Genomic DNA, 16827 nt, shown 5'->3' on the forward strand with positions numbered 1-16827 from the left:
TGGTTAATGATTCTTACTCTGAATGGTCCAAGGTTATCAGTGGTGTACCCCAAGGTTCAGTGCTGGGACCCTTACTTTTCAATATATTTATAAATGATATTGGGTCTGAGATCAAAAGGTAACATTTCTGTCTTTGCAGATGACACCAAGCTATGCAGTGGAATAACGTCCTTACAGGATGTCTCCAATTTACAAGCCGACCTCAATGCTCTGTCTAATTGGGCGACTAAGTGGCAGAGGAGGTTTAATGTTGATAAATGTAAAGTTATGCACTTGGGGGCTAAGAATATGCATGCATCATACATACTAGGGGGAGTACAACTGGGGGGATCTGTAGTGGAGAAGGATCTGGGGGTTTTAGTTGATCATAAGCTCAATAATGGCATGCAATGCCAAGCTGCGGTTTCCAAAGCGAGCAAAGTCCTTTCTTGTATGAAGAGAGGTATGGACTCCAGAGAGAGAGATATAATTTTGCCCCTGTACAAATCATTAGTAAGACCTCATCTGGAATATGCAGTTCAGTTTTGGGCACCAGTTCTCAAAAAGGACATCGGAGAACTGGAGAAAGTGCAGAGAAGGGCAACCAAACTGATAAGAGGCATGGAGGAGCTCAGCTATGAGGAAAGATTAGAGGAACTGAATTTATTCACTCTTGAGAAGAGGAGAATAAGGGGGGATATGATCAACATGTACAAATATATAAGAGGTCCATACAGTGAACTTGGTGTTGAGTTATTCACTTTACGGTCAACAGCGAGGACAAGGGGGCACTCTTTACGTCTAGAGGAAAAGAGATTTCACCTCCAAATACGGAAAGGTTTTTTCACAGTAAGAGCTGTGAAAATGTGGAACAGACTCCCTCCAGAGGTGGTTCTGGCCAGCTCAGTAGATTGCTTTAAGAAAGGCCTGGATTCTTTCCTAAATGTACAGAATATAACTTGAGTATTAAGATTTGTAGGTAAAGTTGATCCAGGGTAAATCCGATTGCCTCTCGGGGGATCAGGAAGGAATTTTTTCCCCTGCTGTAGCAAATTGGATCATGCTCTGCTGGGGTTTTTTGCCTTCCTCTGGATCAACTGTGGGAATGGAGTTGGGTGTATGGGATTGTATTGTGTTTTTTAATTTTTGTTTTTTTATTTTTTGTGGTTGAACTGGATGGACTTGTGTCTTTTTTCAACCTGACTAACTATGCAACTATGTAACTATGTAACATGGAAAAGTGGAAATGGATGGACAGCCGCACTCCAAAAAGGAACTTGAAGAAGTAGTCTTTATTAATAAAAACTGGACATGCAAATCCAAAAATACAGTCACATAAGGGGACAGCCGACGCGTTTCGCACACAATTAGTGCTTAGTCAGAGCCCCCCTCACATCAAAGTCCTCCTATATATCACCCCCTCCCCCCCAATCATGTCAGAGGTCCTCTGTTCACATCAGAGGCCCCAATCACATTAATGCCCTCCCAAACAGAGTTTCCCCTACACAAGTCCCTCCATCACATCTCTACATTTCAGCTCCTGCAGCTCAGCAGAGGGTGGGTGGTTCCTCTATCACATCAGAGGCTCTACTTCACATTAAAGCCCCCCCCCCCACCACATCAAAGTCTCCTCTATACATCAGGGACCCTCATCCCATCATATGCCTCCTATACATGAGTCCTGACCCCCCCACCCCCAATCACATTCAGAGCCTTATCTTTTGGCTCCAGCAGCATAGCAGTGGGTAGGAGGTGAACGTTCAGGGGACAAGCACTGCGTTCCAGATGTGCAACCTGGCCCTAGGGCCTCATTGGTTGTTATTGTGCTGGAGGCAACGTGGCACTCGTGAAGCTGATCCAGAGCAAAAATGGGTCCTATGCTCACGGCAGCCTTGGGGGGGGGGGGGGGGGGGGGCAGACAGCACCTGGATTGGAAAACACTGGTCTAGATCTATGGTGGTTCCAAGCAACAAGTCCCTGACTCCAGGTATTTCGGAGCCCAGGAGGTAAACTCTAACCCAGGGGTCTCCAAACTGCGGCCCAAGGGCCAGATGTGGCCCTTTGCTAGCCTTTATCTGGCTCTTGGAGCACTATTCCTCCCACTGACACCAACAAGGGAGCACTATTTCTTCCACTGATACCAATGATGGGATACTATTCCTCCTACTGATAGGGGCACTGCTACTACTCCTCCTACTGACCACCAACCCTGAAGCCATATTTATTCTCACTTATGCTGGGCCTGGAACATTTTCTGCCCCTGCTGGCCACAATCCAGCCCTCCAAAAGTCTGAAGGTCAATAAACTGGCCCTTTGTTTGAAAATTTTGGAGACCCCTGCTCTAACCAATGGTTCTGGATAAACAAGGGACATGGTGTTTACTGGTTTATTAAGTCATGTAGGCAATTCCAATACAAAAACTACAACTATCCTTTAAAAAGGCAAGCTCCAGGCTGCATGAGAAGCTGTCAGTGGCTCCATATGGTCTTGGTAACATTACGTACTGCTCCTAATTATACCACAACACGCTGCTCCTTCAAATCCTTGTAGAAAACCTCCCCAGGCGGTTGCTTGACGACGGGCCAAATCCCGGACGAGCCCCAAACATTACAGCTATGCAATGCATTATAAGTCTTGACACTACACCTTCCAGCATGCCAAAACATTCAGACAACTAATGTCAAGTGGAAAACACAGCCACGTGCTCCTTAGAGCAGGGGTGGCAAACACAAGGCCCGCAGGCCGAATCCAGCCCGCCAGGCCTTGCCATGTGGCCCGCGCGGCGGATGCAACGGATTGTTACCGATCCGTGACACCATGCGATCCGCTCCGGAGCCTTGGCCATAGGACAGTCCCCGGCTTTGGCCTAGCTCCGGAGCGACGGCCATCTTGGTACACCCGAGTCTGCTTGCCTAGTAACCAGTGCACGGCGTGACACTCTGCACCGCCTCAGCTCACCGATTACATACCCAGGACCACAACCGCAGACATGAGGAGAACTGAGAGATCTGCACCTGCAGGTAGGAGAGACACCATCACCCGGGGAGCATGGCTGTTGTTCATGGCATATTGTACTGAGCGGAGGAGGGGGACACCTGTGACACCGGAGAGGAGGGGGACCAGTGTCACTGGGGCTCCTCTCTGGTGTCACTGGGGTCCCCCTCCTCTCTGGTGTCACTGGGGTCCCCCTCCTCTCTGGTGTCACCAGAGAGGAGAGGAGGGTGACACCAGAGAAGGGGGGGGACCCCAGTGACACCAGAGAAGGGGGGGGGGACCCCAGTGACACCAGAGAAGGGGGGGGGGACCCCAGTGACACCAGAGAAGGGGGGGGGACCCCAGTGACACCAGAGAGGAGGGGGGGACACCAGTGACACCAGAGAGGAGGGGGGGACACCAGTGACACCAGAGAGGAGGGGGGGACACCAGTGACACCAGAGAGGAGGGGGGGACACCAGTGACACCAGAGAAGGGGGGGGGGGACACCAGTGACACCAGAGAAGGGGGGGGGGACACCAGAGAGGAGGGGGGGGACACCAGTGACACCAGAAAGGAGGGGGGGACACCAGTGACACCAGAGAGGAGGAGGCAGCGCACTCCTGAACCCTGCGCTCCCTATGCAGCGCACTCCTGAACCCTGCGCTCCCTACGCAGCGCAAGAAAACTGGAGTGCAGATACAACCGGCCCTTTGAGGGCAATCAAACTGCTGATGCGGCCCCCGATGAATTTGAGTTTGCCACCCCTGCTTTAGAGTAAAAAAAAAAAAACATACAGTACCTGTTCCACTCGATGCCGCGTCTGAAGGAAGGGGTCGTAGCGAGCGCGGATCGCTCTCATGGATGTCGGCTATACGAAAAAATAAAAAGAAGAAGTTCAGTTGACTAGATTGGCAACAAATAAGAGTCAAGAATTTGAGTTTTCATGCCGTCTTTCACTGGAACTTAGAAGTCTCCTCTCCTATAGGCTCATCAGCCTCACTACCCAAAAGGAATACGCAGTGCTGCGATAGGATCCTTCAGCACCCAAGGAAGAAAAGGCCAAAGTAGGACACCTACCCGTGCACAAATTCAGTAGGATAGGTTGCGGGTCCTGAATTTTTTGCACCCCGTTGCAACCCTGAGAATATTCAGGAAGGCACAGGCAAGCTTCTGACCCAACAAGGTGCCAAAGGTTTACCTTTCAATGACGATAGGGGAGGGTAAGGGCTTTAACTAGGGGTGTCCCGATACCGATACTAGTATCGATACCGAGTATTTGTGGGAGTACTTGTACTCCCGCAAATACCCCCGATGCCTGGCCAAATACTCAGCCCCCCCACCGCCGCCGCATCCCGCCGCCTGGTTAATACGTGCGGGGAACATTACAGCTTTCGTTTGAATAGCTGTAGTGTTTCTTGCCGCGCCGCGTATAGACACTCTCCCTTGCTCGGGTGATCTGTCCAATCCCGAGCAAGGGGGAGTGTCTATACGCAGCGCGGCGGGAAACACTACAGCTATTCAAATGAAAGCTGTAATGTTCCCCGCCCGTATTAACTAAGCGGCGCGGCAGCATCCAGGTATGGGGGGGGGGGGGGGGAGATGGCTGCTTATAAGGGGGACATGGCTGCATGTGTGGGGGGGGGGGACATGGCTGCATGTGTGGGGGGGGGGGGGACATGGCTGCATGTGTGGGGGGGGGGGACATGGCTGCATCTGTGGGGGGGGGGGGACATGGCTGCATCTGTGGGGGGGGGGGGGGGCATGGCTGCATCTGTGGGGGGGGGGGGGGACATGGCTGCATCTGTGGGGGGGGACATGGCTGCATCTGTGGGGGGGGGACATGGCTGCATCTGTGGGGGGGGGGACATGGCTGCATCTGTGGGGGGGGACATGGCTGCATCTGTGGGGGGGGGACATGGCTGCATGTGTGGGGGGGGACATGGCTGCATGTATGGGGGGACATGGCTGCATGTATGGGGGGACATGGCTGCATATGTGGGGGGACATGGCTGCATTTGGGGACAAATTTTAAAAAAAGTATCGGTATTCGGTATCGGCGAGTACATGAAAAAAAGTATTGGTACTTGTACTCGGTCCTAAAAAAGTGGTATCGGGACAACCCTAGCTTTAACCCTTTTACTACCAGGTTGGTACTCTTGGTCTCTAGTAATGATCAGGACTCTGCCAAACGTGTGACTGCTGTGACAGCCAGACTCTAACCTAAATATGTTGGTGGCAGCAAAAGAGTTAAAGGTAGTGGTGACAGACTAACCCGGGACAGAGGCTTTTGGAGGGGACTGGATGCTAGCCTCTTGCCTGCCGATCATGTGTCCTGGCATTTGGAGGAACGGTGCTCTTTGTGAGCTGTATGCCTGGGGACCCTTGAGGTGGTGTTACTTTGGATTCAGGTCCATGTCCCCCCAAGACACACAGACTCTGGGAACCCTGTATATGCCATATTAGAAATCGTGACGGATTCATAATGTTGGGACACATACTGTAAGGAGATGCTGATGTCAACTCCAGCCACCTGTCTGCTGAAATGTAAATGAGTCTAGTGTGGCTTCTCTCATCCCTTCTTGCTTGTGCCAATTAACCATGCAATTGAAGGAGTTCTGTGTTGATATGTATGATAATGTGTATTGTAGATAGGGAGTCACATCGGCTGCTGTAAGGGATTAGTTAATTAGCTCATGTTAATTTATGTTCTGGTTACCTCCTCTTTAACTGTATATAAGACTTCTGTATACTGGTTCTAATAAAACTGTTGGATGTTTTACCCTACACTGAGCTATGACTTGTGAATGGGAAAGCTAAGGGGCCCTTAACCACTTAAGACCCGGACCAAAATGCAGTTAAAGGACCTGGCCTGGTTCTGCGAATCGGCACTGCGTCGCTTTAACAGACAATTGCGCGGTCGTGCGACGTGGCTCCCAAACAAAATTGGCGTCCTTTTCTTCCAACAAATAGAGCTTTCTTTTGGTGGTATTTGATCACCTCTGCGGTTTTTATTTTTTGCGCTATAAACAAAAATAGAGCGACAATTTTGAAAAAAATGCAATGTTTTTTACTTTTTGCTATAATAAATATCCCCAAAAAACATATAAAAAAAAATACATTTTTCCTCGGTTTTGGCCGATACGTATTCTACCTATTTTTGGTAAAAAAAAAAAAAAAAATCGCAATAAGCGTTTATCGGTTGGTTTGCGCAAAATTTATAGCGTTTACAAAATAGGGGATAGTTTTATTGCATTTTTTTTTTTTTTTTAACTTTTTTTTACTACTAATGGCGCCGATCAGCGATTTTTTTCATGACTGCGACATTATGGCGGACACTTCGGACAATTTTGACAAATTTTTGGGACCATTGTCATTTTCACAGCAAAAAATGCATTTAAATTGCATTGTTTATTGTGAAAATGACAGTTGCAGTTTGGGAGTTAACCACAAGGGGGCGCTGTTGGGGTGATGTGCGACCCAATATGCGTTTACAACTGTAGGTGTGACATTATCGATTGTGTCCCCCTATAAAGGGGAACACACGATCGATGACGCCGCCACAGTGAAGAACGGGGAAGCTGTGTTTACACACGGCTCTCCCCGTTCTTCAGCTCCGGGGACCGATCGCGGGACTCCAGCGGCGATCGGGTCCACGGGTCCCGCGGTCACGGAACTTCGGACCGTGTCGCGGGAGCGCGCCCGCGACCCCACGGCCGGGCTTAAAGGGCAACGTACATATACGTTGATGTGCCCAGCCGTGCCATTTTGCCGACGTATATCGGCGTGAAGGGGTCCTTAAGTGGTTAAAATGGTGTGGTTCCGGAGAGAGGAAGAATTTACGGCGGACGGACTCATTTTGAGTACCGGGGTCCATCACAGTAGTGTCTTACTGAGGGATACAAAGGGATAGTTTCAAGACTGCAAATAAAAAAAAAATCAATTCTATTTTCATATCGGCTCTTTACAGAGCACGTCCTCACCTCATATCCTGTATAAGACTGGGTTGAATATTCAAAATCGGAATCCGGACCGCCAGGACAGTACCTAGGGAACATAAACAAATATCATCATCTGATCACCATTAACTGACGAGTTCATCTCTCCTCCTATCAGCATGACTGTCCTGCCCCCATCATTCATTGGATTTCAGTTCTTCCAATCATAGAGGCTCATCAAGCCATCTGGGTATTACCTTGGGGGCGGCCTGCATGCAAAGCCTGCCTAATAACACCCATAAAAAAGGTATGTCTTCTTTAACCACTTAAGCCCTGGACCAATATGCTGCTAAATGCCCAAAGGCGTTTTTACAATTCGGCACTGCGTCGCTTTAACAGACAATTGCGCGGTCGTGCGACGTGGCTCCCAAACAAAATTGGCGTCCTTTTTTCCCCACAAATAGAGCTTTCTTTTGGTGGTATTTGATCACCTCTGCGGTTTTTATTTTTTGCGCTATAAACAAAAATAGAGCGACAATTTTGAAAAAAAATGCAATATTTTTTACTTTTTGCTATAATAAATATCCCCCCAAAAACATATATATAAAAAAAAAAAATTTCCTCAGTTTAGGCCGATACGTATTCTTCTACCTATTTTTGGTAAAAAAAAAAAAAAAAAAAAAAATTATCGCAATAAGCGTTTATCGATTGGTTTGCGCAAAATTTATAGCGTTTACAAAATAGGGGATAGTTTTATTGCATTTTTATTAATTGTTTTTTTTTTACCACTAATGGCGGCGATCAGCGATTTTTTTTGTGACTGCGACATTATGGCCGACACTTCGGACAATTTTGACACATTTTTGGGACCATTGTCATTTTCACAGCAAAAAATGCATTTAAATTGCATTGTTTATTGTGAAAATGACAGTTGCAGTTTGGGAGTTAACCACAGGGGGCGCTGAACGTGTTAGGCTTCACCTAGTGTGTGTTTACAACAGTAGGGGGGTGTGGCTGTAGGTCTGATGTCATCGATTGTGTCTCCCCTATAAAGGGGATGACACGATCGATGCGCCGCCACAGTGAAGCACGGGGAAGCCGTGTTTACAAACGGCTCTCCCCGTTCTTCAGCTCCGGGGAGCGATCGCGACGGAGCGGCTATAAACGAATAGCCGCGCCGTCGTCCCGATCGGACCCCCGACCCGCTAGAAAGCAAGGACGTATATATACGCCCATCTGCCTGTCCGTGCCATTTTGCGGACGTAAATAGTCGTGCGTCGGGCGTTAAGTGGTTAATGTCACACCCACTTTTCATCATGTCCACCAATCACTGCCCGCCCCCCCAGGGAGCTCCCCTGACCAGGAAAGGGCGGATTGGTGGTACAGTGTAATATCCTATACTTACACACAGATATTCCCGGTGAAGTTGATGTGAGGACAGCGATGGGGTTTGCACATGACGGCGACCACCGCAATCTACAAAAAAACAAAAACAAAAAACAAACAAAAAAAAAAAAACACAAGACGAATTAAAAGACGGCACCAATCACTGATGGATTGACTATTTAATGCAGAGAAAAAAAAATAAAAAATAAAAACACCCACACATTCAGCACATCTCCGCAATTGGTAAGCACCGACCCTCCTGCTTCTCTGACAACATGGGGACTTTTCTGCACTGAAACCCCACCTGGTGCCGTCAGCCCCGCCTGCAGGACTACAAAACTCCACCTATCCCCACCCCTCTCTACATACATGGATTTCCTTGGCAGCCAGCTCACACAAGCTTTGTAAGGAAAGGGCTCTTGGGAGATGTAGTTCTGGGGGTAAGCCTACATCCAGAGACGCTGCCCCTGCACCAAGCTCTTACAAGCCTGGTGATGACGTTAAAAAAAGTGGGATTCTCAATACAGTGGAACCTTTGACTACGAGAAACGCGGTTAACAAGCATTTTGAAAGACGAGCAACTTTAAAAAAAAAAAAATCCTGACTCGATTTGCGAGTGTTGCCTTGCAAAACGAGCAGAATTCAAGCTAATGGGGTGTGCAGTACAGCATTTGCCCAAAAGGTGCGCGGGCCCCTGGTGGCACTTGGAACGGTTGGGAAATTACTTGAAAATACTCAGTTCCTGAGCCTTTCCGAGATCAGCTGAGCTGTTCCAGAGGCTCTCTGGCACCCCCCCACCTCTGGCCACATGTGGGTATTGCATGCCATAGAAGTCAATGCGGAACAAATTATCTTTGTTTCCATTGACTTCTATGGAGAAACTCGCTTTGATATGCGAGTGCTTTGGATTACAAGCATTCTCCTGGAACGGATTATGCTCGGAATCCAAGGTTCCACTGTATAGGAACAATTAAGAAAAATTTATATATTAGATATTAATTATCTCTCTCTATATTATAAATATGAGCGATAGAGATTTTTATATTATATAGATATATATATATATATATATATATATATATATATATATATATATATATATATATATATAGATAGATATAATATCACACATACCCCCATACAGTTGTGCTCATAAGTTTACATACCCTGGCAGAATTTATAATTTCTTGCCCATTTTTCAGAGAATATGAATGATAAAACTTTTCACTCATGGTTAGTGTTTGGCTGAAGCCATTTATTATCAATCAACTGTGTTTACTCTTTTTATATCATAATCACAACAGAAACTATCCAAATGACCCTGATCAAAAGTTTACATACCCCAGTTCTTAAAGCGGTGGTTCACCCTGCTGAACAACATTTCTGCATAAAATTCGGCATCGTAGCGCGAGCTACAGTATGCCGGTCTTACATTTTTTAACCCCGTACTCACTGTTTAATCGTACATAGACGATTCCGTCTGCCGCGGGGAATGGGCGTTCCTAGCAAGAGGGAGGGTGATTGACGGCCGACTCTGGCACGTCACGCTCCCCGAAGACAGCCGGAGTAGGTCTCGGCTCTTCACGGCGCCTGCGCACAGGCTATGCGCAGGCGCCGTGAAGAGCCAAGCCTATTTCGGCTATTTCCGGAGAAGAGCCGGCCGTCAATCACTTTCCGTCTGGATTGGAACGCCCATTCCCCGTGGGCAGACGGAATCGTCTAGGTCAGATTAAACAGTGAGTACGGGGATAAAAAATGTAAGACCGGCATACTGTAGCTCGCGCTACGATGCCGAATTTTATGATAGAATAAAAAAAAAATTTTTTTTTTTTTTTAATAGGGTGAACCCCCGCTTTAATACCGTGTATTGCCCCCTTTAACATCAATGGCAGCTTGAAGTGTTTTGTGGTATTTGTGGATGAGGCTCTTTATCTTCTCAGATGGTAAAGCTGCCCATTCCTCTTGGCAGAAAGCCTCCAGTTCCTGTAAATTCTTGGGCTGTCTTGCATGAACGGCACGTTTGAGATCTCCCCAGAGGGGCCCAATAATAGTCAGGAGACTAAGATGGCCACTCCAGAACCTTCACTTTATTCTGCTGTAGCCAATGACAGGTTGACTTGGCCTTGTGTTTTGGATCATTGTCATGTTGGAATGTCCAAGTACGTCCAATGTGCAGCTTCCTGGCTGATGAATGCGAATGTTCCTCTAGTATTTTTTGATAACATACTGTGTTCATCTTGCCATCAATTATGACCAAATTTCCTGTGCCTTTGTAGCTCACACATCCCCAAAACATCAGCGATCCACCGCCGTGTTTCACAGTAGGAATGGTGCACCTTTCATCATAGGCCTTGTTGACTCCTCTCCAAATGTAGCGTTTATGATTGTGGCCAAAAAGCTAAATTTTGGTCTCATCACTCCAAATGGCTTTGTGCCAGAAGGTTTGAGGCTTGTCTCTGTGCTGTTTGGCGTATTGTAAGTGGGATACTTTGTGACATTTGTGTAGTAATGGCTTTCTTCTGGCGACTCGACCATGCAGCCCATCTTTCTTCAAGTGCCTCCTTATTGTGCATCTTGAAACAGCCAAACCACATGTTTTCAGAGAGTCCTGTATTTCACCTGAAGTTATTTGTGAGTTTTTCTTTGCATCCCGAACAATGTTCCTGGCAGTTGTGGCTGAAATTTTAGTTGGTCTACCTGACCATGGTTTGGTTTCATCAGAACGCCTAATTTTCCACTTCTTCATTAGAGTTTGAACACTGCTGATTGGCATTCTCAATTCCTTGGATATCTTTTTATATCCCTTTCCTGTTTTATACGGTTCAACTACCTTTTCCCGCAGATCCTTTGACAATTATTTTGCTTTCCCCATGACTCAGAATCCAGAAACGTCAGTGCAGCACTGGATGAAAGATGCAAGGGTCTGTCAGGAGCCCAGAAACTCATTGAGCTTTTATACACACACACTAATTACAAGCAAACAGATCACAGGTGAGGATGGTTACCTTTCATAGCCATTCAAACCCCTTTGTGTCCACTTGTGTGCATGTTATCAGCCCAAAATCACCAGGGTATGTAAACTTTTGATCAGGGTTATTTGGGTAGTTTATTTTGCCATTATGATTTAAAAAATGAGTAAACACAGTTGATTGATAATAAATGGCTTCAGCCAAACACTAACCATGAGTGATAGAAAAGTTTTTGTGTTATCATTCATATTCTCTGAAAAATTGCCAAGAAATCATAAATTTTGCGAGGGTATGTAAACTTATGAGCACAACTGTATATGAAAAGTTTGGAGCCCCCCCGCTATAGGATGAGGAGATCGGCATCTTACCCCGCTGGCAGTACGGATGGGTTTTGCCTTCAACTTGGGCAGCAGAAGCTTCCGGTACTGCGGCGGCACGGCAGCGATGATATCCACGAGCCGGGGCTGGGCGGACAGTCCATACTTGGCCGATGTTTTGGTCTTCAACCTGCAGAAAGAACAGCAAATATTTGAGAGCCGCGCGCTATACAGGAGAGCCTTTTAAAGAGAGGAGGGTTTTTTTTTTTTTTTTTTTAATTAACTGCGGCGGCTGAACTCCTCCGCGCTGTGTGTAGCTGGGGGGGTAAACACAGAAAGCACTCACAAAAGACGCTCGGCGCACACAAATCCAATTACCCGGCGTGGCGCTGGCCTCCATCAAAGCACACCACTTTGAACATGTGCCTTCTGATAGCCGGGGCTCCAAAGATCCAGCTGCTCGGCTAATACGAATCGCCGCTATGCCTCCCGACGCGCACAAATTGTCATTTACTAACTTCCCACGGCTAATGCGTCCGAGTTAAAGGAGAACCCTGACAAAATATTGAAACAAGTACTAAAGTCATTTGGAAGTATTCTTAACCACTTCAGACCCGCGCTATTGACAAAAGACGTCAACAGCGCGGCTCTCAAGTGCCGGGTGGACGTCTTTTTAAAAGCATTACCACTGGGTGGCGCGCAGCGGGTAAACACTGTCCCGGCGCATCGCTGAAGAGCTGATGCATGTACCTGGTGGCCGCGATGTCCGCCGGGTACACGAGATCGTCGGTAACGCAGCAGGGACGTGGATCTGTGTGTGTAAACACAGAGCTCCACGTGCTGTCAGAGGAGAGGAGACCGATCTGTGTCTCTTGTACATAGGGACACAGCATCGGTCACCTCCCCCAGTCAGCCCCCCACACAGTTAAAACACCCAGGGAATACATTTAACCCCTTCCTCACCCCCTAGTGTTAACTCCTTCACTGCCAGTCACATTTATATTAGTAATAGTAATTAGTAATTAGTGCATTTTTATAGGACTGATCGCTGTATAAATGTGAATGGTCCCAAATTTGTGTCAAAAGTGTCCGATATGTCCGCCGCAATATTGCAGTCCCAATAAAAATCGCAGATCGCCGCCATTACTAGTAAAAAAAAAAAAAATCACAATTATGTCCCCTATTTTGTAGGCGCTATAACTTTTGCGCAAACCAGTCGCTTATTGCGATTTTTTTTTTTTTTTTTTTACAAACATACGTAGAAAAACACGTATCGGCCTTAACTGAGAAAAAAATAGTTTAAAAAAAAAAAAAAAATTGGATATTATAGCAACAAGTAAAAAATATATATATATATTTTTAAAATTGTCGCTCTTTTTTTTTGTTTATAGCGCAAAAAAATAAAAACCGCAGAGGTGATCAAATACCACCAAAATAAAGCTCTATTTGTGGGGAAAAAGGACGTAAATTTTTTTTAGGAGCCACGTCGCACGACCGCGCAATTGTCAGTTAAAGCGACGCAGTGCCGGAAGCTGAAATTTCGCCTGGGCACGAAGGGGGTTTATGTGCCCAGTAAGCAAGTGGTTAAAGAGCATCAATCACTAACTCAGAACAATGGATTAGCGTTGCTATAATCATTTTTCCTGCTTTGATTTTTTTTTTTACAAATTTCCAGCCCTTTACTGAAGCTGCCAGCAGGAGGGGGTGATACATCAACTTTCTGCTGATTGAAAAAGTGAAAAAACACATCCTGGGCACCTTTTAGACATGCATGTTACAAGAAGAGAACTGGACATTGACGGTGTAGACCAGTGTGTCTCAACTGGGGCGTCACGATCATGGAACCTAGTCAGTGCTGATCCTAACCTCCCTGGGGCCCTAAGCAAAATGACATGTCACATTAAAGTTGAGAAGTGGTGGGGCTGCCCCGAAAATGGCATGTCACATTAAAGTTGAGAAGCGGGAGAGGGGGGGGGGGGGGGGGGTTCAGCTTTCGGAAATGCCATCTTACATTACAGTGAGAAGCAGGGGGTGTTGACTTCTTAGCTCTTCTCCCATGCAGCCAGCGAGTTGAGAAGCGGGGTGAGGGGCCGAAAAGGACTTCTCACCAGGCGGGGCCTCTAGTAATTTGGGGGGCCCTCCGCAGCTTTGCGGGGGCCTAAGCGGCTTGCATAGTGACCCTATAGAGCGGATCGGCCCTCAACCTAGTTTTATCAACATCATGAGTTGCCATGGTGTGATTAGGTTGACCAGCCAACAGCACCATAACCACCAATGACGTAAAAGGAGGTTCGGCGCTCCTCTGGCGTAAAAGGGTCTCGGCGCTCCTCTGATGTAAAGGGGGGCCCCCTGACGTAAAGGGGGCCCTCTGATGTAATGGAGTGCCCCTCTGACGGAAAGGGGCGCCCGGGGACCCCTCTGACGGAAAGGGGCGCCCGGGGGCTCCTCTGGCGTAAAGGTTGGATCCTCTGGCCTGAAAGGATTTCATCAAGGCAGTTGTGCGCATTGCCCCAGGCTCAGGTTTCCCATTGAAAAGTAATATTTACATTTTAGACTGGGGGCCTCAAGATTTTGCATTCTTTTAAAAGGGTGCCACGATTGAAAAAGCTTGTATACCCATCAGTTGCTTGATTATATTTGGAAACATGCTTCTAGAACAGTTACCAATCAACTGATCAGTCTGCACCATCCAGTAGCAAAGCAGGGAGAAACATGCTCATCTAAAGGGATGCCATGGATGCGTTTTTTTTTCCCCCCACTCAGATTCATCAGTTGTCATCGCTTGCGCTCTCTGCTCTCAGTGAATCTGAATGGGTGGCTAAAAATTGAGATATTGAGAGAGAAGAATAACTTGTAGACACAGCTATAAATTAAATGGATTCAGATCGGGGATCTCTGGAAAGATTCCAAGATATTTATAGGGACTAAATGTACACGGAAATTTGAAGAAACAGGATGAAGCAATTGAGAATTGAAACTGCTTCGCCGTTTTGTGTTTAACTGCACACAGAAAGAGGATTAAGAGTGTATAGGCCAGGCTCCTGATCACGTGATCACTGTGGCAGCCAATCACATGATCAAGAAGCCCAGAAAAACCTCCCCCGAAACATTGTGGGCCAGATCCACGTACCTCGGCGCATATATAAGGCCGGCGTAGCGTATCTCAGATGCACTACGCCGCCGTAACTTAGAGCGGAGGTTCCTTATCCACAAAGAATTTGCGCCGTAAGTTACGGCGGCGCAGTGTAAATGTGTGGGGCGCGCGAAATTCAAATGACTAAGATGTGGGCGTTTTATGTTAATTCATCTTGACCCCACGTAAATGACTTTTTTTTTTTTAACGCGCATGCGCCGTCCGTAGGGGTATCCCAGTGCGCATGCTCGAAATCACGTCGCAAATAGTCAATGCTTTCGACGTGAACGTAATTTCCGCAAAGCCCTATTCGCGAACGTTTTACGCAAACGACGGAAAATTCTACGCTGGCCCGACGTCCATATTTAACATTGCGTACGCCTCATAGAGCAGGGGTAACGTTACGTGGGAAAAAGCCTTACGCAAACAACGTAAAAAAAAAAAGCCCCGGGCGTACGTACGTTCTGAGAATCGGCGTATCTAGCCAATTTGCATACTCTACGCGGAAATCGACGGAAGCGCCACCTAGCGGCCAGCGTAAATATGCACCTAAGACCTGACGGCGTACTAAGACGTACGTCAGTCGGATCTAGCCCACATTCAGGCGTATCTTGTTTTGTGAATACAAAACAAAGATACGCCGGCGCATCGTAGAACTTACGTGGCGTATCAATAGATACGCCGCCGTAAGTTCTTCGTGGATCTGGGCCTAAGATTTCATTTAATGGCCGGCAGATGGGGTCAAAGAGGGACTGAAGTCTGGAAGCTGTGCAGCAAAAAAAATCAGGCAGGGGACGAAGGGGGTAGTCATTTGTATTGCCAGTGGTCTCTCTGCAGCTGATCCTTTCCATGTTACTGAATTACAATGCCTTGTTCTGTATTGTGTGCGTGTGGAACTTGATAGAGGCAGGATTTTGCTTCCTCATATCAGAGCTGCCCTCCTTAAGACTTGTGATTTAATGACTGGTGAGGGAATGATAGTGGTGGAGATCCCAAGCACAGATCCCAAGAAATTATGAAACAGAAGGAGGGAGATCCTTGCACTGCAGATCTTCTGGTACAACTTCCCCTCCAGCAAGAACGGTGATCAGCACAGTAGTGGCATCACCAAATCTCACTCCAAATCTTCTGTGGATCTGCTAGTCTCACAGAACAGTTGAAGCAGAAGCAGTGAGATCCTTGCACTACAGGTCCTCAGGTACAGCTTCCCCTCCAGCAAGGAGAACAGTGAGCATCATCGTAGTGGCCTCAACAAATCTCACTCCAAATCTGGTGAGACTAGTAAATCCACAGAACAGTTGAAGCAGAAGCAGGGAGATCCTTGCACTACAGGTCCTAAGGTACATCTTCCCCTCCAGCAAGGAGAACAAATGACCAGCACAGTAGTGGTTATCACCAAATCTCATTCCAAATATGCTGAGTCCAGCAATCAGAGGCAGCAGACACTGCAGCTCATAGTTGGACTGTTTCAGTGCTGTCAATCCAGGAAGCATTGAGCGGAGCTAGGCGTGTCCAGGTGCTGATTGACAAGCTACATGCTTGTCAATCAGCAATGAAAATGCTGATAGCCACACCCCCCCGCAACATCTTTTCCTCCCAATGTAGTGCAAGCAAGCACAGCCTACATGGGGGGGGGGGGGGCAACAACCCTGCTCTGAATTCAGGAGCAGTGCAGCTTTGTTGCCACCCCATCACAGGACACTGCATGAGGTGGACTTCGCTGGCAGGATCAACTTATACATCCCAAAAAAATAAAAGAAGAAGACAGACGCATTTATAATTTAACCACTTAAGGACCGCCTCCAGCACATATACGTCGGCAGAATGGCACGGCTGGGCACAAGCACGTACAGGTACGTCCTCTTTAAGTGCCCAGCCATGGGTCGCGGGGAGCGCGCCTGCGACCCGGTCCGAAGCTCCATGACCGCGGGACCCAATCGCCGCTGGAGTCCCGCGATCGCTCCCCGGAGCTGAAGAACGGGGAGAGCTGTGTGTAAACACAGTTTCCCCGTTCTTCACTGTGGCGCCGTCATTGATCGTGTGTTTCCTGATATAGGGAACCACAATCAATGATGTCACACCTACAGCCACACCCCCCTACAGTTAGAAACACAGATGAGGTCACACTAAAC

General features: G+C 47.4%; 1 protein-coding gene across 1 annotated transcript in view; it reads right to left on the reverse strand.

Moving 5' to 3' along the window:
• Nucleotides 1-16827, reverse strand: part of ELP3 (elongator acetyltransferase complex subunit 3) — a 210073-nt gene that overhangs the window by 169857 nt on the left and 23389 nt on the right. Inside the window, exons 3-6 of the mRNA XM_040348125.1 lie at nucleotides 11614-11752; nucleotides 8296-8366; nucleotides 6936-6999; nucleotides 3755-3823 (exon numbers count right to left, since the gene is read on the reverse strand). Of these exons, the coding sequence (XP_040204059.1) occupies nucleotides 3755-3823; nucleotides 6936-6999; nucleotides 8296-8366; nucleotides 11614-11752 (343 nt within the window). The remainder of the gene's footprint in view (nucleotides 1-3754; nucleotides 3824-6935; nucleotides 7000-8295; nucleotides 8367-11613; nucleotides 11753-16827) is intronic.

The sequence above is a fragment of the Rana temporaria genome, chromosome 4 (assembly GCF_905171775.1).
Source record: "Rana temporaria chromosome 4, aRanTem1.1, whole genome shotgun sequence".
Taxonomy (NCBI): Eukaryota; Metazoa; Chordata; class Amphibia; order Anura; family Ranidae; genus Rana; species Rana temporaria.